General features: G+C 38.2%; 1 protein-coding gene across 1 annotated transcript in view; it reads left to right on the top strand.

Moving 5' to 3' along the window:
* LOC306844365 (signal-induced proliferation-associated 1-like protein 1) overlaps positions 1-25,128 on the top strand; it is a 100,225-nt gene that overhangs the window by 49,587 nt on the left and 25,510 nt on the right. Inside the window, exons 2-7 of the mRNA XM_079376448.1 lie at positions 10,462-12,171; positions 13,679-13,809; positions 14,542-14,730; positions 19,279-19,453; positions 20,301-20,404; positions 20,949-21,106. Coding sequence (XP_079232574.1) covers positions 10,680-12,171; positions 13,679-13,809; positions 14,542-14,730; positions 19,279-19,453; positions 20,301-20,404; positions 20,949-21,106 — 2,249 coding nt within the window. The 5' untranslated portion in view covers positions 10,462-10,679. The remainder of the gene's footprint in view (positions 1-10,461; positions 12,172-13,678; positions 13,810-14,541; positions 14,731-19,278; positions 19,454-20,300; positions 20,405-20,948; positions 21,107-25,128) is intronic.

The raw sequence follows: 25,128 nt of genomic DNA, 5'->3' as shown, positions 1-25,128 counted from the left end.
TCCAAATTGTATTAAAATAAAGTATTTTGTGTATATAAACCATTAATTGAATATAAAAGCACAAAAACTGCAAATGTGGGACATATATCTATAATGGAAAACACTCTGCAGTGGTCGCACCACATGATATTTGGTCACACCATATGATATTTTCAAATTCAGTCAAAATTTACAAGCACAGAATTAGCCACCTAAACAAAACAAGCTAGCTTCCAATGAAAGGTCACTATGAAATTTAGAATAAAGATACATGCTTGTAGAAATAACTTTAATATTCATTGTTTTTTTGAGGTCATACCACATGATATCCAAATGTGGTAACTACATACCAGCCATTTAAAAGTTATTTTTTCCAAATTTGAAATAGTTACAAACCTGCTTGATGCTTCTATGGCTCCTTGGCAAATTATTATATGATGCAACGTCCTATCTTTGAATGGATTTCAACATAAAAGTACCAAAATGGTAGTTTCTTGATGGTCACACCACATGATATTTCATAAAATGGAGATTATTGGACAGCTTGTTTGAATATTATGATGGGAATATAAATACAAATGCTTTGCAATTTTATACAGGATTACAAAACACTTTGGAAAACATGCCAAATAGTGCAGAAAATTAATCTGAATAAATTTAGGGTAATTTCAAAGATGTTTCCAAAACAACAGTTAAGGCCGGACGGTCGCACCACATGATGTTTTGACACTTTGAATAACAGAAAAATTACAAATAACTAATATTTTTGAAAAACATATGTGGGAGAGTTATTTCTTATATATGGCATCTCTTTTATGCATTTAAACCACAAGAAATCGGACAGAAAATTTAAGCGTTACGTTATTGACCCATATATAATTTATTTTTTTTTCACCCCAGAAATGTCTGGTTTACTGTATCTGGATTTTGAGTTTTATGAAGTGATAAAAATGTATTAACAAAATGGTGGTAATAAAATGAATGTACAAAATCCATATTCACACAAAGACTTCATATTTAATATTGTGATTTTACTCATCCAGGTATCCAGGCCATATGTTTTGACATTCTGCATTATACAGTAAACTCCATTTTTATGACTGGATTCTGTGATGCTGTTCATGTTTTCGGTATCACAGAATTTCTAGAGCCCTACAGTTGTGCTGGTTTTGTGCTAGGTCTTGAATGAATAAGGAATGTGCTCTTTTTAAAGATCCAAACAAAACATCTTCTTGGAAATATCCACTTCTCTGCAGTTTTGTTGAGCTTGTGTGGAGGCCGTTGTTTGCCTAAAAGCATTTGTCCTTTTGTCTGAAAGGCTGCAATTATATGAATTGTTATTGTGTGCTCAACACTATTGTTTTTCTTCCTTGGTTTTGCAGAAAGATTTCAAGTGAGTTCAGCCCAGTACCATGTTTCCTCCAAGCCTCCAGACATTCTTTATTTCTTCCTTGTGGTTGGAAATCCTGCCATTTATTTTATGGCTTACAGCCGTCACATTTTTGGGACTCTTTTGCTTTATGAATAAATCTTGCATATTTTTATGCAATTTTTTTGAAGGGGGTCATCTAAAGAGGAACCAGTTTCTCCATAATCTTTTGGAAGGAAAACAATTATGTACTGTGGAAACGTGAGCACACAGCCTTCTTCCCAACCCAAAAAGAGCATTTATTAAAATCAACCTTCCTCAAAATGTTCCTCAACTCTGTAATCTTGATGAATGCATCGCCACATGATCATTAACGTTTACACATTAGTGATTGTTTATGAGAAACTTGATCTGCCCAAGTACAGAAAGGTGAAGATGAAAGAGAAAGTCAGATGATCTCTCTTCGTTTCATCTGGCTAAATGTTTGTGCCCCTAATTTCAGCATTGACTGCTTTCTGAATCTGTCATGGTAATGCAGGCTTTGCAAAGTGGATGCTATTGAAGTAGGTGGGCGTTAAAACTATATTGGAGATGAGTCTCACAGCCCATGTCTTTGTGGAGAAAAGCGCTGTTGCTCATTTTACTTGTGAAACAAGCATTTCTTGAAGGCAAAGTGGGGAAAACAGGCAGCTTAATTCTAGGGGTCACAGAGAGGGTGAATTTCGTTTCCACGCTGTTCTTTTTTTAATGTCAGTCTTTTTCTTTTTTCAGAACTCTTTTTGTATAGAAGTTTGCACCTCTGTGTATATTTTAGTGAAGACTGAACCAGATTCTTTCAGGAATTTAATTCAATGTTCATTCATTATTTTATTCATTGTTTGTTCATTCAGTACAACCATACACTTGGTTATTGCAGGTCACATTTGAACAGTTGTTTTGACCCCAACAGAATGTTTTTCTCCTGTTTCCAGCTTAAGCTAACACATCTGATTCAGTTTGTCAAGTGCAAACCAATTAGTGTAGTAGTTAAAGCTGGGATGTTGGTTTAGGCTTGGATTGATGGGATTCCCTTAAGGGTACTTTAGATTACAGGTAGATAATGACTTGGTGAACTTGAAATGTGACACAAACAACATTAAATGGTTACTAGAGCTGAGTATATCTAAAATTTAAGATTAAACTAAAAAAAAAACATTTATTTCAGTGTGTGTGTGTGTGTGTGTATGTATATATGCATATATATGTATATATGCATATGTATGTGTGTGTATATACATGTATGTGTATATGTATATATATGTATATGTGTATATGTATGTGTATGTGTGTGTATATGTGTATATGTATGTATGTGTGCATTAAAATTAAACACAATGACAGTAAATGCTTAAGACTACATTACATAATGCTGAACTTTCTATTCATCAAAAAAAAAAAAAAGTAACTTGAGCTCCAAATCATAATGATTTCTGAAGGATCACATGACACTGAAGACTGTAGTAACGGCTGCTGAAAATTAAGCTGTGAAAATGTATTCTCAGGAATAAATTGTTGTAAATAATTTTATATATAAGAATGTTTCACAATATTACTATTTTACTGTGTTTGTTTTTAAATGAATGGGAGACTTCTTTCAAAGCCATTCAAAAAATCTTTGCCAACCCAAGAATCTCTGCATGTTATTGTGTAAGGGAAAATTGTTATATCTAAAAGCTACACTATTTTCTATTACTGTCTTTTTTATAGAAAGTCTTGTGCTATAAGGTCACATTTTGTCAGAGATTTGTTCTCAGAGTTAAAGTTCTCATTGCCGTGTTAGTCATCTCTGCCCTGCTCACAGTCTCGTCACGGGTATCTGTCTCATTAGCTGGTTACATGGGATCTGTCAGCCCTCGCTGCCCCCATCTGTCATACTTTGGGCTATAATTTGGCAGCTGTGTATGACTAAGCCACAGAGTTCCTCTCGGCCTTGCAAAAGCACCTGTGCTGCAACCTCCAAAATTTATTACAGCACGATTTCTGCGTGTGAGCAGACGGGAGAGGAAAAGCACTCTTTCAAAGAATGAAAATACCCATGACCTAATCTACAGTGTGTGCGAGTGTGTGTTGGGGTTAGTGTGCCGCCACACCCAGCGCTCCACACATCCCTTCCAGCCATCAGGAGGTCAGGACTCACCGGAAGGAAGATTATCTCATGTTTTCATCAGCGCATACATAGTCTAGCACTACAAATGTGATTCATAAACTCAAAATGTCAAGTGATTCAGCTGGATGTCTATTATTTCAGTCAACCCCCCTATTTGGGAAAAGATTTCTTTATTTTGCTGAAGTAATAATGCTTACTCTTGCTATTGCGCTGCATGCTGTCATCAAACACAGAATATTAGGTCATTTGTTTTACTCTTATGTTTCTTTTTTCCATCTGATATTTTTAGCTCTGTACATTCATACAGATCTTTTCTACGCTGTCGTGAAGCATTGCTCTTCTCCCAGGGTTGTTCTCCTGTGGCGCGTGTGGCAGATTATGTAGGTGTGTGTAGTCATTTCTGCTACAGCTCTCTCATTAAGGTTAACCCAGCAGCACCGCCGCTCTGCACCACAACACTCGGCAGATGGTTGCCAGGAAACCAAGGAAACTGACATTTCAGAGCTTCTCCTGTCATATGGGAACAATGTTCATCTGTAGTGCATTATAATTTAAGCGATGAGGCCTTATACGCATGTAGAGCCATCTGCTGTATTCATATTTCACCTGTGTGACCATGAACCCAGGTCTTATTTTAGGTTTAGTCATTGGTAATCTTACAAGGTTAAAGCACAGTTTGTAAGTGTGTCAAGGGTTTTCCAGGTTAATATACTTTTTCCTGCTCCAACGTAATGAGTTGAGGGACATTATTAAAATGCTCAGTGCCAATAAGCCAGTGATTATTTTCAGGTTCTGGCAGTATAAAAAAATTGTACTTAAAACAAATGCAATAATTTTTCAATATTACATGTTAAGTGAATTAAAAACTCATGCTTTTAGAATTAAAAACATTGCTTTCTAATGTTAAGTATGAAATATGTGAACATTTTATTTTGAAATAGTAATAGTTCTAGAGATGAGATGTTTATTTTTGGCAGGTACTCTTGGAAGTCGCACACAAACGGAAGTAGCGGCAGATCTTTTCTGGTAGTGATGTGATATACATCTGACTGTAACTGGTTATCAAAAAAATGTAGGAAAGGGACTTGCTTCAAAAATGAATACAAGCTTGCAGTTGGTTTGTAATTTTAGAAAACAGAATTACATTTTCATTTAATACCAACTTTAATGAAAGTCTAAAATAAAAAAATAGAGAAAAATTAGTGAATATATTTAAATATCCAGTATCAACCAATAGGAGCTCAATTGATCAATATTACTGCAATTCCCTACTAGGGATGGGTATCGTTTACATTTTATCGATACCGATATCGATACTGCTTATCGATACCGGTACTTATCGATACTGTTATCGATACTATTTGGTGCAAAAAGATATGATGTGAAAAGTTGTTGAAAATTTCAAGTTATTTTATTACTGCTGAACTTTAGCAACTGTATTAAATTCTTCAGCCAGGAGCAGGGAGTTATTTTTCTCTTTGTGTTTTATTTGATTAACCTTTAAAGGAATAGTTCATCCATAAATAAAAATTGTCATCATTAACTCACTCTCAAGTTGTTTTAAACCTGAATGAGTTTCTTTCTTCTGTTAAACATAATTTTTTTTTTGAAGAATGTTGGTAACCAAACAGTTGCTGATCCCCACTGACTTCCTTTTTTTTTCTATCAAGTCAGTGGTTACCAACAATCAAAATAATTTTGTGTACAGGACAAGAATAAAAATTAATACAGGTTTGGTACAACATGACAGTGAGTAAATAATGACAGAATTTTAATTTTGGGGTGAACTGTCCCTTTAATGAAAATTGGCAGCATTCTGTCCCTTTAAGAGCACATCTGTTTCTCTCTGTTTACTTTCACTTTAGACATAACTGTTTATATGTAAACATTGTGTGTTTTTGACCGTATTGGCACAATCAGACAATCACAAAGATAACCAAGTTATCAGGTGCTGTTTGACCGGTCTTTAGTGTAACTTGCGCACGCTTCAGGTGCACGCGCTCTGAATAAGCGGATGTCAGAGCAGCATGCGAATGAAATGTTTAACCGGCAAGGCTTTAAACTAAAGCACACGCAAACAATGTACTTTTGTGATTTGCAAATAAGTGCAGTGTCTCATGAGTGTAACTACCGCTGAGTCAACATTTGATGTGAATGTGTCTCGTGAGTTGCAGTTGGAGCCGGGAGACATAGTAAATACAGCACATTGCTTGAGGTAGATGGTGTGTTTTGTTTTATTATTTCACTATATTACTGGTGTTGCCTCCTTTGTTCACTATTAAACTACTGCATATATTGCATCTGACACTGGTGTGCAGTTTCGCCACTCCCTATACGCAGAGTACGCAGTTTGCGTAGGGCACCAACTCCCAGGGGGGCACCATCCCAGTTGCTCAAAAAAATAAAAATAAAAAACCTGACGTGCCATTCCTGCATCCACACCACAGAAAAAAACAAAACAATAAAAAAAAAAAAAGAACCACCACATAAAATTCTAATACCATCACAAATACCATTACAAACCATCAACTTTTAACCATTAAAAAAAAAATGGTTTTCTTCTGTAGTGTGTTTTGGGACATATTCAATTAGGATTTATTGGTTTTAACAATCCACCAATAGAAGGTGAGCAATTACCAGCAGAGACCAACAGGGTCCATTATGTTTCCATTAAAACCAATACAAGTCCCATTATAACCAGTAAAACCATTACAAATGTTGTGATTTTTTTTTTTTTTTTTTTTTTTTTTTTTTTTTTTTTTCAACATTACATATTATAAATGGCAGTAAAGGGAGCCAAAGGCCTGATAATTGCTGTTGTTACACTTACAGGACGAACATATCCTTGTTTAATAGGTCTATTGACCCAACATTTAATTAAAATATCCCCTTAATCTTTAATTTTTGGCCACCTTTTTGCGATAGATGACACAGCCTCTATAATTTCAACAAAAAAACATGGACATCACAACCCTTACAAAAATTAACCATGGTTTGATCGTAGTAAAACTGCTTAATTTTCTTTTGCTTGATTTCTGAATTCTTGAGACCATAAAATCAATCAGACAATAGTATTAATAAAATAATAGCCATAGGTAACTGTCTAGAGCTACAATTGTAATTTGTAAATAATACAATTTAATTACAATGTATTTATTTACTTTTATATTTTATTAAAGTTCTATTTTGACCCCTATAGTAGGTGTTTTTTTTTTTTTTTTGCTTCCAAAATATTTGAGGGAGGGGGCACAACAATAATCCTGCTTAGGGCACCCATTTGGTCAGCAGCGTGGTTGGTGTGGCTTAGTTTTGTAACGTGAGCTCACACTTTCGAACGTTTCACTCTTGCCGCCATGACTGATTACACGCAAACACATACCGCACATGCGCGTGGATATCACACACACGTCGAGCAAACGACGGCCACATCGTTCAGTGAAGAAAAATGACAAGCAGCAGCTTCTAATTCGTCATTAACATTGAAGTATACGAAGATAAAACAACGCAAGTATCGATAACAGTATTGTTTGTTCTGAAGCTTACCAGTAGTCCGGTATTGAACCATTTACGTACCGGTCCCAAAAAATACCGGTTCTCGTTACCCATCCCTTTTCCCTGCAGTAATTTAATCTGATATTATGTTACCAAGATTGTACTTTCAGGAAAGTGGCAGATAATATTAGGGGTCGACCGATATGTGTTTTTCATGGCCGATGCCGATACCGATTATTACAGACCAAGTAGACCGATAACCGATATATTGAACCGATATATATGTCTGGTGTAAAAATGAAAATGAATGTCAAAATTAAGAATAACAAGGGCTCTGACAAAAACGGCCTTCCCTAGTGTTGGTTGCACTTCTTACTCTTGTCTTCCCCCATGCATCCATCTACAATAAGGGTAATATATAAAGAGAGAGTTAAAAGTGGGGCCACTGCATGCTTCATGATTAAGCCTATGAATACTAAATACTACAGCTAAACAGCTTGGGGAAATGTAAGTATTTGGCTTCAATAATTTACATGTTAGAAATGTATGTGTAATAGCATAACCTCTCATAATTCTTCATTAATTATTTTCGGTTGACTAAATCATAACCTACAAGAGGTGACTATTCAATTCATCATCTAATGCACATCAATTGATTAATTTAAAAAGCGCAATGCATATAATACGTGTAAATAATTTAATTGTCTTCATAGCTCCATTGTAGAAGTTGCGAAGAAGACCGCAACTATTTTAATGAAACTATAACACTAATAGCCTGTTATAGGCACACTTGGTTCAATAGCCTATTGAAATGTCCCAATTTCCGTCATCCTAATCTTGGCCTATGTGACAGTAACTTAATCTTGGCCTATGTGACAGTATCTTAGTCTTGGCCTATGTGACAGTAATTTCCATTAGTTTTCATTTACAGAGCAGTGCAAATGAAGGCATAAAACATTAATTTAATTTATATTTTAATCAAATGAGAGTTGAACTCTATTTTTTGGCAAACAAATGTGTTTACTATTAAAATGAAAACATGTAAGAAATAGCGTATTGTGTGATTGTTCTTTTAAACAAAAGTTGTAATAATTGTAGTAGCATTAGTAAATAAACCAAACTTTTATTTTGACGGGTTGCCATGACGACCTCTTAAGTTTCTGTAGCCTATTTATGATATGACGATCGTTTTACTCAAACGAAACAGTCAAATGCTCATGAAGTAACTCTCAGAGCAGTTCTGGGGATGATGTTCATGTATTTATGTCCTCATTTAGTGACATGGCAGATGCGGAAAACACCGCGAGCGTCGCGCACTTCAGTGTGTGTGTGTGTGTGTGTGTGTGTGTGTCAGTCAAAACCGCGCGTCTGTGCCTTTCACATATACAGAGACACGCCGAACATGCAGAATTCATATTTAAATAGTCTTTTTGCAGCTTAATGTTTACAGATAGTCCATATCATGAGTCGATTTAAGTGTACTGACCTACTTTTGATTAATTCATCCAAACTTTGACTAATTCCGTGACTCCGCGTTATACAGTAAATTCCATATGACTGGATTCCGCGATTCCCCCTGCGTTTCCCCCATCTCGGAAACCATAAATAGATAAAATTGAGGTTTTTACAACTTCAGTATAGTGGATTGTAATTTATTGCAACTTGTGCAAGGTCTGCTGCTGCCTTTGAGAGATAACTGATGCGTGATGAAGCACCACCAGTTAGCAAGCGCTTTCGGTGTGAGAGTGCCTTTAGTCTTCCAAGTTGATTGGTCGGACTCCTGACTCTCAACAAATCAGATGCGCGGTGGGCGGAGACTGCTCTAGGCCACAGAGTGGTGAGTTCCGACAGGCTGCATCAGAGCCAAATAGCGCGTTTCAAAATTAAATAATTTTATCGGCACATCGGTTTTGAAAATGACCGATGCCGATTATCATAAAAATGCTTAATATCGGTGCCAATAATCGGCCAGGTCGATAATCGGTCGACCCCTAGATAATATGTTTGACTTGAAGTTGTTGAAATGCTTCTTCTGATCACCTCTGATAATTACACCATTGTGTCGTACTCAAAGCCATCATGGTGATATCTAGTCTAGATTTGGTTTGTCTATATTGTACAGGTTTTTTTTGTTTTTTTTTTGGCCTCTCCACGGCGGTGGTGGCATCGATTTATTCATGTGGTGTAATCTGCCCTTTGGCACAGCCAAGTATATGAACAATGTTGCAGTTAAAGGCCTGCCACCCTGAACTATGGCTGGAAATGGATAATAAAGAAATATTATTTGACCACTTTTCTTTCCTCAGAATTAAATGAATTTCATGGAAAATTGTCTTACCTAGATAATCAAAGGAAGCAATGTTTTTTTTTTTTTTCTTGGTACTTGTTGACATAAAACATGCCACTCACCTCTCATGAGAAAACACTTAAGTGTAATGGTGGGTGGGTATAGCCATTCTGTTTCATTTCCGTGATGCTGTGTGGTTGTGGTTGTTGTCATCTAAAGCCCGATTCGGACGGTAATTGTTTCTCATATGGACGTCTGTAAAAATGTATTTATATACCACCTCAGTGATCAAACTCATGCATTCGGATGGCAATTTATTCACAGTGGAGGAGTGAGTTCTGTGATCCTACGATGCCGGGAACACGCTGCTCACATGGCCAGTCACATGATTGTGTGCTGTAAATAAAATTAATTTTATTTACAAATTTACTCTTATTAGTGTGTAAAATGCATTTTAAAATACTTATGTAAAATGTATTCTTATTATTCCAAGCATATTTTATAATATAATCCTATTTATTATTTGATTATTTAAATCGTCTGTTTAAAAATAGGAAAATACGCGCTAGTTGTATATAATTATACGTGCTATATATTCGTTTATAATACACATTTTAAATTTGTGTTGCATACCTGCTGCTACCATAATAAAGACCCATTTTGAATGTTTACGTGCTTTTCTTCTCTTTCTGCTCTCACTAACTGTGGTTGAGCAGTTATTAAGTATTATTCATTTAAATACTTTCCAGCATTTCAGAAATAAATATATATGCAAATTACAGCGAAGTACAAGAGTTACCGTATGGTGTTCGAGAGTGTTCAAAAAGGGTTTAAATGCTGAATTTTGAATCGATTTCTTCTCGTAAACTCAGATGTGGATTCGGGCGGCAATTAAATTACCAGTAAAAAACAGTAGGTAATTCGGCCAGGGATTTTTACAGGGGTGGTGAGAGAAAAACACAGACGTCCTGGATTCGGACAGCAATTAAATCACCAACTACCCCCTGTAAATAGTGAAAAATCACTTTTGTCCCCCTGAGAAACAATTACCATCCGAATCGGGCTTTAAATAGCTTTGTCCCCTCCATGGCCCTTCTATTTACCGCTCTATTTATTTCTCCATTTTAACCATCAAGATATCAGCTATGATTACCATATTTTTATACTGTCCTCATTTTTCTGTTTCAGATCTGCACAAAGGGATGAGAGGAGGAAGGTCAGATCACCTAATGGTCAGCACACATGCCTGATTCAGGTTCACTTTAAAGTTCACATTCATCGTGCAATTATCTGTCCTCCATTCTCTGGCCTCTCCAGCTGAGTGGCTGCCCATGTCCCCCAAGCTTCGTTATTTCAGCTACACTGCGGGCATGCTCCTGTGCTGAGCTCCGCCACTTAGCCGTACCATGACCAGTCTAAAGCGTTCGCAGACCGAACGCTCTGTGGGCGGCTCTGTTCCCGCCACAGATGAGTTTTATACTCGCCGTCTGCGCTTGCCCAATGGAGGCGCGCCACCCCCTCGCAGTGAAAGCACGCACTTGACTGGCACGCCCGGGGTTCCCAAAATGGGCGTCCGAGCACGGGTCGCCGACTGGCCCCCCAGGAAAGATGGCGGCAGTGGAGGAAGTGGAGGAGGGGGTGGAAATGGAGGTGGGGTATGGCACATCACAGTGGAGACGGATTCCCCTTCCACCACCACAGGAAGTGCCCAGAGCAACTTGTCAAGCAAGCTCGGTCACTTGATCAGCCCTCAGGACTCATCCATGCTGCGGAACATTCACAACACTCTGAAGAACAAGATGCAGAGCAAAGGCAAAGACAATCGCTTCCTCTCACCCGATGGGTATCTTGGGTCGCCCCGGAAGGGTATGCGGCGTATACGGCAGCGCAGCAACAGCGACATCACCATAAGTGAACTAGATGGCGATGGTAGCGAGGGTTGGTCTTTCTCAGGATGGACGCCCATGCATCGAGAGTATGGCAGTACCTCATCCATTGACAAGCACGGTGTGTCTGGCGAAAGCTTCTTCGACATGCTCAAAGGCTATCAGACCGATGTTCCGGACCAGCGCAGCCCTGCCCCTGAAAAGTTAAGCGAATTGCTGACAGTAGCTCATAAACAAACAGCTCTTGACTTGCCCGACGGACCTCTTGGCCCTCCTCGTGGCAGTCCCGCCAGTCGCCTGAAAGAAAGAGAAAAACACATGAAGAGGCGTTCAAAGTCAGAGACGGGTGGAGAGTCCATATTCCGCAAGCTACGCAGCGTCAAAGCCGAAGGTGATTCGTCACGTGCGGGTTCCGATGCGGAGGACGGAAAGTCTGATGATGTAGGTCCTCCTCCTAAACCATGGGTCTGCCAGAAAGGTTTCGCCCACTTTGATGTCCAGAGTATTCTGTTTGACCTGAACGAGGCTGTGCAGAGTCGGCAAAGTGCCGTTAAGCGGAAGAACACCACCACTGGTGCCTCTGCTGCAGCTGCGGCCTCAGCCTCCAACACGTCCTCTCTCTCGTCCACCCAAAGCGGGGCTTACAGCTCCCCTTGTGGCAGCCAGGAAGAGCTCAACATCAAGGATGGGCCTTCTCTAGATTCAGGGGATGACAAGAGCAATGATTTGGTCCTCAGCTGCCCATGTTTCCGGAACGAAATTGGTGGTGAAGGAGAGAGGAACATCAGCCCTTCCAAACAGGGTAGTATCGGCAGTGGTGCCTCTAGCTCTTCCAGAGATGAAGAAGGATCCCCTGAAAGAGCTCCCAACACACATTTTAGCAATGCAGGGGTGGCTGTTCTTGAAGCCCCCAAGGATGGCAAGAGTCTCCATCATGATCGTGGAAAGAGCAACATAGTAGAACATGTGGACTTGGGTGCTTATTATTACAGGAAATACTTCTATTTGAGAGGTAAGTGTTAACATTTTGCATTAATGGTACACTTGATGTACTGGTAATATTTTTTCAATGGAGATATTTATGCAAATTAAGGTGGTGTATGGAGGACTAGGAGTGCCTCTCCACATAAAAAGGAATCAATGATCAATTGATTAAAGGGATAGTTCACCCAAAAATGAAAATTCTGTCATTTGAAAATTAATTACTCACCCTCATGTCGTTCCAAACTCGTAAGACCATTATTCATCTTCGTAATACAAATTAAAGGGGTGGTTGATTGCGATTTCACTTTTTTTAACGTTAGTGTGTAATGTTGCTGTTTGAGCATAAACAATATCTGCAAAGTTGTGATGCTGAAAGTTCAATGGAAAAGGAGATATCGTCTTTCAAAATCCTGGCAGTTTAATGCCTACAAAAATGGCTCGTAGAGATTACAACGAGTTACTTCCCAGGTCCGTTACATCACGAACCCAGATAAACCCCACCCCCGGGAACACGCAACGAAGGGGGCGAGGCCATGCTTCACTGCTTTAGAGAAGAAGAAGAGAAGGGGTACATGTAAAAATCTATTCATATATGAATCGCAATTTTTGTCTTCTAACAATTCTAATGAATACACAACTTTCAAAATCAATTCTAAAGCAGCAGTTCTCAATCCTGGTCCTTGCGTCCTCCTGCTCTGTACACGCTCTGCTCTCTCACCAGTTCATTTCTGAGGGAGGGGCTTGTGACTGTCCCATTGACTGCATAGTAAATTGCACTGTCAGGGTCCATAAAAGTATGAAAAGCATAGTCTGAACTACTGATGGCAGATGGACTTTTCTATCTCAATTTAATGAAGCGACGAGAACACTTTTTCTGCGCAAAGAAAACAAAACGTGTACTCTGCTTGCATCCAGCAGATATTCTCTAAAATGGTGCTACGCTGAAGCAGAGGAGACAAATTGTTGAATAAAGTCGTTGTTTTGTTGTCTTTGTGCAGAAAAAGTATTCTCGTCGCTTCATTGACGATGCTTTTCATACTTTTATGGACCTTGACAGTGCAATTTACTATGCAGTCAATGGGACTGTCACAAGCCTCCCGGTTTTCATCCAAAATGTCTTAAATTGTGTTCCAAAGACGAACAAAGCTTTTACGGGTTTGGAACGACATGGGGGTAAGTGATTAATGACACAATCTTCATTTTGGGGTGGAGTATCCCTTTAAAACTCAGATGCATTTAATATTTATTTAATGTTTATATATGTAGTTAAATGTTGCAGTAACATAATTATTTAATAACTTTTCAGATTGACAAATTTATATAAAAAACAGAAAAAAGAAAAACAATTTGAAAATGCAAAATCTTTTCAAATCTGCAATATCTTTATAAAAATGCAATGTTGCATTTAAAAATGTGTTTATTTTAACTTGTTTATAATAAGATCTGTACTTAATAATTTATGGTACTTGTTTACATTGCTGCTGTTTTTAATGAAGTTAATGAATCATTAATTGAAAAATTATTAAAATCCTCAGAGCACTGGAACTACTTAGGTGTCGATGAGACGCTGGGACCAGTAGCTGTCAGTATTCGTCGGGAAAAACTGGAGGATCACAAAGAGCACGGCCAGCAATACAACTACAAAATCATCTTTAGAACCAGTGGGGTGAGCACTCATTCACACCGCCCAATTCCATTGGCATATATAGTTGTTGTAGTGTCTGAATTCAACGTGCATCCTCGTGCCTGCACAGAAGAGAGTTAATTCTAAGCAGTTAGCGGTGAGTGAGATCCAGGTCTGACGCCCACTGCTGTCTTATATAACATGCTTAGAGGCGAGGTCTCTCTGCTAGTGCTCAGCACAGATCACACTGTGCTCTGACTCGCACATCACCGTACTGCTTCTCAATCACATCGCTTTTGACAGCAGCTTTAAATGGATGGATCTCTCTAATTATAACACAAAAGGCTCTTAAATGTGACCTCAGCCTTTGGCATGATTTATAGAAACTGCTTATGATTCACATGCATTCTGATGGGCCTTAATAGCTTTGTGACTAAGGTGACGCTCAGCCAAACATGGCAATCTTTCCACTGCTATTTTGAGACCGGCAGGTGGGCAGATGTGGTTTAGCTTAGTATAAAACTTTTGTCCCACTCATTACGACACCTTTTCAGGTGTTTGAGATCTCTGAAACATAATGAGCAGGTACTAAAATTCTGGAGTACCAAGTACTAATTTTCTCAGGAACTCTTGTAAAAGTATTCAACACCCACCCTTCGAGTCTCACCTGTAATTTGGAAATGTATACAGATAATTGTATATATATGCCTACACATATTTAAAACAACAATACAAAGACATCTCGCTGTAATCTCTCTAACCTTCTGTCTATAGTTAACAACTTTACGGGGCTCCATTTTGGAGGATGCTGTGCCCTCCACCTCCAAGCATGGCTTGGCTCGAGGCCTGCCTCTAAAGGAAGTGTTGGAGTACCTTGTACCTGAGCTCAATGCCCACTGCCTCCGTCTTGCTCTCAACACACCCAAGGTTACAGAGCAGCTGATGAAACTGGATGAACAGGGGGTATAAATGATCTTACATTCCCTTACAACTGACAAATAATATGCTATTATGCATGTATGATAGTTTGGGGTGTCAATCATTTTATTTTTTTCAAAGGCTTTTTATTATAATTTTGGTAATATCTACAAAAGGAAGAATCATCCCCACAGAACATTGGTGATTAAATTATTTGAATGATTTGTTGTATTGGACATACTGTGTGTGTGTGTACGCGGACATGCATACATACATACATACATACATTATCTATCTATCTATCTATCTATCTATCTATCTCTCTATCTCTCTATCTCTCTATCTCTCTATCTCTCTATCTCTCTATCTCTCTCTCTATCTCTCTCTCTCTCTCTCTCTATCTTATATATATATATATATATATATATATATATATATATATATATATATATATATATAGTAAAGTGAACTCATTTTCATGTTCAAGAAACCAGTCTGAGATGATTTGAACTTTGTGACATGGTGCATTATCCTGCTGGAAGTAGCCATCAGAAGATGGGTACACTGTAGTCATAAAGGGATGGACATGTTCAGCAACAATACTCAGGTAGGCTGTGGCATTTAAACAATGCTCAATTGGTACTAAGGGGCCCAAGGTGTGCCAAGAAAATATCCCCCACACCATTAAACCACCACCACCAGCCTGAACCATTGAGACAAGGCAGGATGGATCCATGCTTTCATGTTCTCTTACACCAAATTCTGACCCTACCATCTGAATGTCGCAGCATAAATCAAGACTCATCAGGCTAGGCAACGTTTTTCCATTCTTCTATTGTCTAATTTTGGTGAGCCTGTGCGAATTGTAGCCTCTGTTTCCTGTTCTTAGCTGACAGGAGCGGCACCCGGTGTGGTCTTCTGCTGCTGTAGCCCATCTGCTTCAGGGTTCGACGTGTTGTGCGTTCAGAGATGGTATTCTGCATACCTTGGTAGTAACGAGTGGTTATTTGAGTTACTGTTGCCTTTCTATCATCTCTAACCAGTCTGCCCATTCTCCTCTGACCTCTGACATCAACAAGGCATTTTCGTCCACACAACTGCCGCTCACTGGATATTTTCTTTTTTTCGGACCATTCTCTGTAAACCTTAGAGATGGTCGTGCGTGAAAATCCCAGTAGATCAGCAGTTTTTTAAATACTCAGAGCAGCCCGTCTGGCACCAACAACCATTCCGCATTCAAAGTCACTTAAATCCACTTTTTTCCCCATTCTGATGCTAGGTTTGAACTTCAAGTCGTCTCCACCACATCTAGATGCCTAGATGCCACATCACAGTTGCTGCCATGTGATTGGCTGATTAGCTATTTCTGTTACCAAGCAATTGAACAGGTGTACCTAATAAAGTGGCCGGTGTTGTTTACATAATATATGTGTGTGTACTGTGTATATTTATTTTGTATATATAGATACACTGACATACTGCATATATTTTGGAAATATTTACATGCATATACATTTATATATTTATATTCTTGTATTTTATATTATGTATAAATATATTTAATATATAAACAACAGTTTTCTTAAATATATACAGGTGCTGGTCATAAAATTAGAATATCATGAAAAAGTTGATTTATTTCAGTAATACCATTCAAAAAGTGAAACTTGTATATTAGATTCATTCATTACACACAGACTGATATATTTCAAATGTTTATTTCCTTTAATCTTGATGATTATAACTGACAACTAATGAAAGTCCCAAATTCAGTATCTCAGAAATTTAGAATAACAATTAAGACCAATGCAAAAAAAAATATTTTTAGAAATGTTGGCCAACTGAAAAGTATGAACATGAAAAGTATGAGCATGTACAGCACTCAATATTTAGTTGGGGCTCCTTTGGCCTGGATTACTGCAGCAATGCGGCGTGGCATGGAGTCGATCAGTCTGTGGCACTGCTCAGGTGTTATGAGAGCCCATGTTGCTCTGATAGTGGCCTTCAGCTCTTCTGAATTGTTGGGTCTGGTGTATTGCATCTTCCTCTTCACAATACCCCATAGGTTTTCTATGGGGTTAAGGTCAGGCGAGTTTGCTGGCCAATCAAGAACAGGGATACCGTTGTCCTTAAACCAGGTACTGGTAGCTTTGGCAGTGTGTGCAGGTGTCAAGTCCTGTTGGAAAATGAAATCTGCATCTCCATAAAGTTGGTCAGCAGCAGGAAGTGCTCTAAAGTTCCTGGTAGACGGCTGCGTTGACGTTGGACCTCAGAAAACACAATGGACCAACACCAGCAGATGACATGGCACCCCAAACCATCAATGACTGTGGAAACTTTACACTGGACCTCAAGCAACGTGGATTATGCGCCTCTCCTCTCTTCCTCCAGACTCTGGGACCTTGATTTCCAAAGGATATGCAAAATTTACTTTCATCAGAGAACACTCAGCAGCAGTCCAGTCCTTTTAGTCTTTAGCCCAGACAAGACGCTTCTGACGCTGTCTTTTGTTCAAGAGTGGCTTGACACAAGGAATGCGACAGCTGAAACCCATGTCTTGCATATGTCTGTGCGTGGTGGTTCTAGAAGCACTGACTCAAGCTGCAGTCCACTCTTTGTGAATCTCCCCCACATTTTTGAATGGGTTTTGTTTCACAATCCTCTCCAGGGTGCGGTTATCCCTATTGCTTTTACACTTTTTTTCAACCACATCTTGTCCTTCCCTTCGCCTCTCTATTAATGTGCTTGGACACAGAGCTCTGTGAACAGCCAGCCTCTTTAGCAATGACCTTTTGTGTCTTGCCCTCCTTGTGCAAGGTGTCAATGGTCATCTTTTGGACAACTGTCAAGTCAGCAGTCTTCCCCATGATTGTGTAGCCTACAGAACTAGACTGAGAGACCATTTAAAGGCTTTTGCAGGCGTTTTGAGTTAATTAGCTGATTAGAGTGTGGCACCAGGTGTCTTTAATATTGAACATTTTCACAATATTCTAATTTTCTGAGATACTGAATTTGGGACTTTCATTAGTTGTCAGTTATAATCATCAAAATGAAAGGAAATATATCAGTCTGTGCGTAATGAATGAATCTAATATACAAGTTTCACTTTTTGAATGGTATTACAGAAATAAATCAACTTTTTCATGATATTCTAATTTTATGACCAGCACCTGTACATGCATGTGTTTGTATTTACATATACATAATAAATATACACAGCGCACACACACATACACTATATTGCCAAAAGTATTGGGTCACTCCCTTCTAATGAACATGTTTGACTACTTTAGTAATTTCTATGAGTGCAAATCTTAATGTTTAAGCATATAAAGATATTCTAGGGAATTGTGTGCTTCTAATTTTATAGCAGGAACAGGACCCTTTTCTATTCTAACATGACAGTGCCTCTGTGTATAAGGCACGGTTCAAAAAGACATGATTGATTCAGTCAGTGTGGAAGAACTTGACTGGTCTGCAGAAAGCCAAGTCCTAATCCCAGCTGAACACCTCTGGTGTGAATTTATATGCAGACCTTGAGCCAAAAACTCATCACCAAACACCAATGACTTGTACATAAGGGTACTGTCATTTTAGACACGTCCAAACTGTTGCAACAGAGATGGAAATACAATTTTTAAATACATGAATTATGTTTCCATCTTTGTTGCCACAGTTTTGTTAGTGCCTTTTTCTGTTCTTTTGTCCTTATAGTGTCTATACAAGTCATTGGTGTTTGGTGATGAGTTTTTGGCTCATCACCAGTTTTTTGCATCACTGCTGTGATTGTGCGTAAGGGATCTGCAACTAAATAATAGCTTTTAATCTTTTATATCTGCCTTATGTTCAACTGTCCCAATACTTATGCTCACATCAATGAGTGGGATGAACTCTAAAAGTGCTGTTCTTTTTATTTGGTAAAACATGTGTTGAAACGGCTAATAATAAAATGTGACATTCTGTAGTTTTGTCTCATATTCATTTTTTAATCATATTTGCAAATGTCTTGACTCCACAGCCAACAGAGCAATTTTGTCTTTACTGTTCCAATACTTATGGAGGGCACTGTATATATGTGTGTGTATGTATGTATGTATGTATATGTATATGATATGGTAAAAAGTAAAGGAATTAGAATTGAAACATTAATTTTAATAATTGTAATAAATGCAACCTGCCTTGATTTTTTTTTTTCATTCAGTTTTTCATCCTTTGTAGACATTAAAGCAAAATTAAAAGGTTCCTTTATAAATAATATATTAGTTAAAAAACAATTTGAAAAAATAAAAATGTGTAAATGCAATGCAAACCTTTTTTTGTTGTAATGTATTTAATACTTTTTTTTTAAACACATTTTCGATAGACAGTTTAGTTTTTTAAGACTGTGGTTATTCTAAGTGGTATTTCATATATTTTAATGCTTTATTGCTCTGTTATAATTGTTTTTTTTTTCACACTATTTTTATTGTTACGAATTATTTATATCTTAAATTTGCACAGTAAATTGGTAGCCCAAATAACAGAATATATATTGACTCCTATTGTTCCTGTTTTTCATGGGCTAATGGTCTTTATTTACGATCTGTTCTGCAGCTCAGTTTCCAACTGAAAGTGGGAATCATGTACTGTCAGGCTGGCCAAAGCAGCGAGGAGGAGATGTACAATAATGAGGCAGCAGGTCCCGCCCTTGAAGAGTTCCTGCAGTTGCTGGGGGAAAGGGTGCGCCTTAAGGGTTTTTCCAAGTACCGTGCCCAACTGGACACTAAAAGTGAGTCTTATCATCTTGAAGGTTTATTTAATTGCCACTGAAGCCTGAAAGGGGCTTATTGTGTGATTAAAACAGCACGTAGCTAAAGGGGCAAAACAGCTATTGAATCTCTGGCCTCCTGTCATGTCAGTCTAGTAGTCTATAGGGCTAGTTAATTAATTCTAACAGGATCACACTCAAATGAGCCTGCAGCGCGTTCTAAATACGTCCCTCCACTGTCAGTGGTTTATTGACAATTGCAGGTTGTGATTAAATGGGAATGGATCTAAACACCAACAATCATCTCCTGTTCTATCCTCTGGTTTGTTTCAATTTGAACCCAGTGCCCTTATTCGAGACCCAGTCATGCATGCCGTGCTCCAGCTCTCACCTGTGACCATAAGAAATATTGTCTTTGATCACAAGCATGCTTTTAATTCCATTTATCAGACTTGACATTTCACCCCTTGCTTTCCCCCCCTCCGCTGCTAGCGTGTCTGAGAAGGGCGGCAGAGTTGTCTAAAAGCTTTGATCTCAGCTTGACGGATTAGGATGTGGTTTCGGAGTCAGGTGGAGTATAGAGATCAGGAAGGAGGGACTGAAGAGAAGATAAGTTTGTACCGCCATGGTCCCGAGCGATAGTATCCTGTTTGTGAACAATAGAAAAAAGGGGTCCTTTAAAAGAACGGGAGCCATATGTCGCCCTAACAAGTCAAGGAGTGTTAAATAAATGAGACCGTATGATCAAAGGCTTTAGGCTGTATATTCCCTTCAGACAAAACAGAAATCCTTCTTTGTTTAACAATAGAAAAGCAGGTGGTCATATAAAAGCCGTGTATGAAAGGTTAACGTGAGCTTTTTCTTGCAGCGGACTCTACTGGAACACATTCTTTGTACACAACTTTTAAAGACTATGAGATCATGTTCCATGTGTCTACAATGCTGCCCTACACGCCCAATAACAAACAGCAGGTAAGCTGTCCAACGACGAACACCATTATAATAATTGATCTTTTTACTTTCATTGTTAGACAATCACATACCCCACTGTTTAAATGTTTGGGGTCAGAAGGGTTATTCTGGAGTAATTAATAATTTTATTCAGCGAGGATGCATTAAATTGACCAATTTAAATGCCGTTAAAATTTAAATAGAAGTGACAGCAAAGACATTTACAATTTTACAGTATATTTTTATTTCAAAACCAGTTTTTTTGAACTTCGTATTCATTAAATTCTCTTGACAAAATATATCATGGTTTCCACAAAAATATTAAGCGCCACAATTGTTTTCAACATTGATGACAAATGCTTCTTGAGCACCAAAACGGTATGTTAAAAATGATTTCTGAAGGCTCATGTGGCACTGATTAATGGAGCAGTGGCTGCAGAAGATTTTGCTTTGCCATCACAGGAATAAATTGCATTTTAAAAATATTCAAATAGAAATTTTAACTTTTTGCAATACATTACAGATTTCATTGCATTTGTACGACTATGTTGTTTGTGTTTCATAGCTATTAAGGAAAAGACACATCGGAAATGACATCGTCACAATCGTGTTTCAAGAGCCTGGAGCAAAGCCCTTTAGCCCCAAGAACATCCGCTCACACTTTCAGCATGTCTTTGTGGTTGTAAGAGCGCACAACCCCTGTTCTGAAAACACCTGCTACAGGTGAGTGGATTGAACGTTTATTTAGCTGTAAAAAATTCACACCCCTTAAAGTCCAGGCGGATTTATTTTTATTTTTATAATGTGTAACGATGCATTTTGCTTCAACCTCACACACAATGACTTTCAGTGTGTCTCAGCAGCGGTGCTCAACACTGTACGATACAGCTAGACCAGAGTAGTAAGAAATCGGTTGAAAAAACTCAACAAATTATTCTAAAGAATCATTAACTGAATCCATCAGAGCATTTACTGAATTGGTATCTGACTCTCTGTAACTTTCATTCACTTCTCAAAGTAAACTGAGACCTGCTTTTTGTACTTAACCCTCTGTGGACCACATTATGAAATTAGGTTTGCGAGGCTTAAAAATCCCATGAAATATATTGATGTGTAGAGTTTATATTACTGTGTTGATGAATTTTCTTTTCAAACAGGAAGTTTGAGTGGGACTTTGAACTCCTTTATAATTGCATCATGCCTTGAACATGAATGGTTTGTAGATGTTGGTGGTGTTATATTGGGACAGGAGCATTTAATTGGACAAAAAATCTGAGCAGTAATCAATATTTTTGGCTTGTTTTTCTTGAATAGACTAATTTCTCAATGCAATTTTCTGCTGAATTTGTTTGACTTTGTTTTTTTTTTAAGCTGGTCGACTTGAACTAAAAACCACAATTTTGATTGCATGACTGGTTGTTCATATAACACTCATAGCCTAGCTGAAGTTGAAAGTTATTTTGTAATAAATGGCATTTGCACTGTTGTTAAAGCTAGATTCTTTTTAAATAAATTCATATTTTTATTCAAAAAGTACATACTAAATTGATTCAAAGTTACAGAAATACATGTATGTTACAATAGGCTTCAACTACTGCTGTTTTTTTCGAACGTCGTATTCATTTATTTTTAATAGTAATAATGTTTAACAAAATTAGAGTTTTACTGTATTTTTGATCTGGTGAGCATAAGAGACTTCTTTCATAAACATAAAAAAAATCTTACATCTTACAGACCTTAAACTTTTGAACAGTAGTGTAAATAAAAACAAATGTTTTCATATTTTAATATTTTGTTCAAATATAAAAAGAGTAATTTTTAATTAAACATTTGGCCTATTAATATAAAATCAGCTTTTCCCCATCTTGTTGTAACACCAGAATCCATTATCAGTCAGCCTCTGATTGTAGTGGTGTTGTTTTTGGTTTTATTTTTGGAGAAATTGATTTTTTCCTGCCCATGGTGGGTTATGTTCTCGCTTGTTATCCTCTGGCCAGCTTATTATTCTTGTCATACAGCACATTACCCAGGAGGGCACTGCTCTTAACCACTTCAAATGAGCTCGGCCCGCTTAATTTCCTTCACGCCTACAGGGGGCTGTTTTTCAGTAGGATTTGTTGATCATTGCATTGCTTGTAGTCCAACCTCGAAAGTGCTACGAGTCAAACAAAAGACAGAATGTGTGCTTATCTGAACCGAACGGGCAAAAAATATGATGTTGATTTATTGATATCTTCATTGTTCCTTACTCCTTTAATCTTTCGTTCACATACTCGCTCGCTCCATCTCTCCCTTGCTTGCTTTCTGTTTTGCCTCATGAAACTAATAGAGGTTTTAATTGCTGATGGGCCTCATTGTGTGTCATCTTAATTATACCCAGTAGGGAGCCTCATCGCTGTTCAGCTCTGAAAGTACAGAAGTTACAAAGGCCCGTCCTGACTGAACCTCTCTGGAACAATAAGCTAAATGGAACGCACAACAAATGAGAGGGCTGCATGCATACCCTTGCCAACTGTCCTCTCATGAGAGGGGCTTTATGGGGGCTTGCCGCTTAAACCCGACAACCCTGCTCCTCCTTCCCTGATGGGCTCCCTCCCTCTCCTGGCCCCTTCAATCGCGCACTCAATTCTTCTTGTGAGGATGAATTTTCCTCAGCTGTGGCCACTCTTGCTGTATTAACCTGCTTGGACTGTTTAGACAGGAATTGGGATGGAAGTCAGGAAGTGGATCAGGTGGGTTCAGCGGGTTTCCGGTTTTTAATTTGTAAGCGCTTCGCATTTGTGTAAAGGTGAAACATGGGTATGAAGAGTGATTAAAAGTGTTTATGGAGAGAGTTAATGATTTATATGCCCTCCTGTTGTTTTATTGGCTGCTGTTGGGTGTACTGAAGTGGTTAACACTGTTCACTGGAGCCCTATAATTTTGGCAGACAGCCTCTCAGGCACCAGTGAAATGGCAAGGTAAATGGTAATGTTGTACAAAGCGGAAGCTGTTAATGCTTTTTTGCAAACAGTCCGTACAGAAGTGTTTTCCTGCATCGCTATTGTGACGCCGCTGAGTCTACAGTGTCACAGCAAACACAATTATGTTGCTGTGAGGTTGCAGTCTGAATTAAATATGATGGAATCTGCAATTTTACCCCCAGGGTTCCTACCGGGTTTGGAAAAGTATGGAAAAAAGAAAGCAGAGTATGGAAAAATATTTGTGTTTCCAGATTTTTGACCCTATTTAGTGTTTTTTATAATAGAAAATTAAGAATTTAATAAATTAATTTATCTTACAAGAAGTGAGGTTACATGGCAGCTGTTAATATGACTGAATGAATTCAAGGTGCACTTTTTTATTATGCAAAATGCAAGTTATAAGCATTTTGGGTTTCTTCACACTATATTCTTAGCGCCGTATTACATAACCTCAAGGACCTTTGCAAAAATAAAAAAAATATAGATTTTTATGTGCGCACAATGAACCATTAAATTTAGCATATAGGACAATGCACACTGAGCCACCTGTTGTGCCATCAGCCCATTTTGTGGTGTGGTTTCTTGGCCGCCACAGAGTATGCGTTACTTAAGGCCTTGAAACATGGCATACTGCCCCAATGAAAGCCAAATCTTAAACACTTTTTTTACAGTGCCAGTCTTTTTATAGACCCTTGAACCTTGACCCTTGATCAGTCCATTTTGTGTCATGTTTCTGTGCCGCCACAGAGGATGTGTTAAATTGGACGTTAGGCCTTGATATTAGAGGTACTACCATAAGAAAAGCTATATTTTGAGCAGGTAGATCTCTGTTAATTCATGTGCATCCATGCTCTCGTTTTATTCACAATAAAAATTTTTTTTTTTTTTTTTTTTTTTTGACAACACAGTATCCACTTAAGTCAAGTCGTGACGTAAGGAATGCTGTTACACATTTAAGCTAAACTTTTTTAAACTTAGTGTACACTATGGTCTCCATTCGTATGGCGTCACTGACACAAATATTTAAATGATTTATAAAAAAAATATATATATAAAATCGCCATCTGGGATTTTGGTATGGAGATAGTTAGGATTGTAATTTTTTGGTTGTATTATCACATTCTGAGTGTATATTTGTTAGGGATGCACCGATACTGGTATCGGTATCGGGCCCGATACTGAGCTCCTGTACTCGTACTTCTTAAAATGCCCCAATACCAAACGCTGATACCACACAGCATGTGATAAGTGCCATATTCAGACAAAGAAATACAGACAACAGAACAACAGACAGCAGAATGGAGTTATTAGAGATTAAGGATGTCTACGTAGTATATGCATGCAATCAAATTAATGTTAAACATTCAGTATTGACGCCTGTATAGCTGATATGCGCGAGCTGATGGGCTAAGCAAAGCACGCTGAGTGGATTGAGCATGCGGTGGCGCAGATGCGCGAGCTCGTCGAGTGAATATCCCTTTCTCACAGACATCACTGGATAGTTTGTAGTTCGGTCGGATATGTCAAAAACAAGTAAGTAAAACAATACACGAGTTACTTAACGGGAGGGAGGGAGGGAGAGAGAGAGCGCGCACCTGTTGTGTGATCTTTATTGATGTTCGCTCACTTGGCACATGCATCATTTGGCTTAAAACTAAATCGTAAATATAATTATTGGGGTATTCACTATAAACCATCATTTAGCATACACGACATTCTGGCGAAAGTGAAAATAACAGCCTATGGGCTATGCTCTGTACTTGTCCTTCTCATTCTGCACCA

This window comes from Barbus barbus (assembly GCF_936440315.1).
Source record: "Barbus barbus genome assembly, chromosome: 24".
NCBI lineage: Eukaryota > Metazoa > Chordata > Actinopteri > Cypriniformes > Cyprinidae > Barbus > Barbus barbus.
This window is presented reverse-complemented; position numbering and strand designations above follow the sequence as displayed.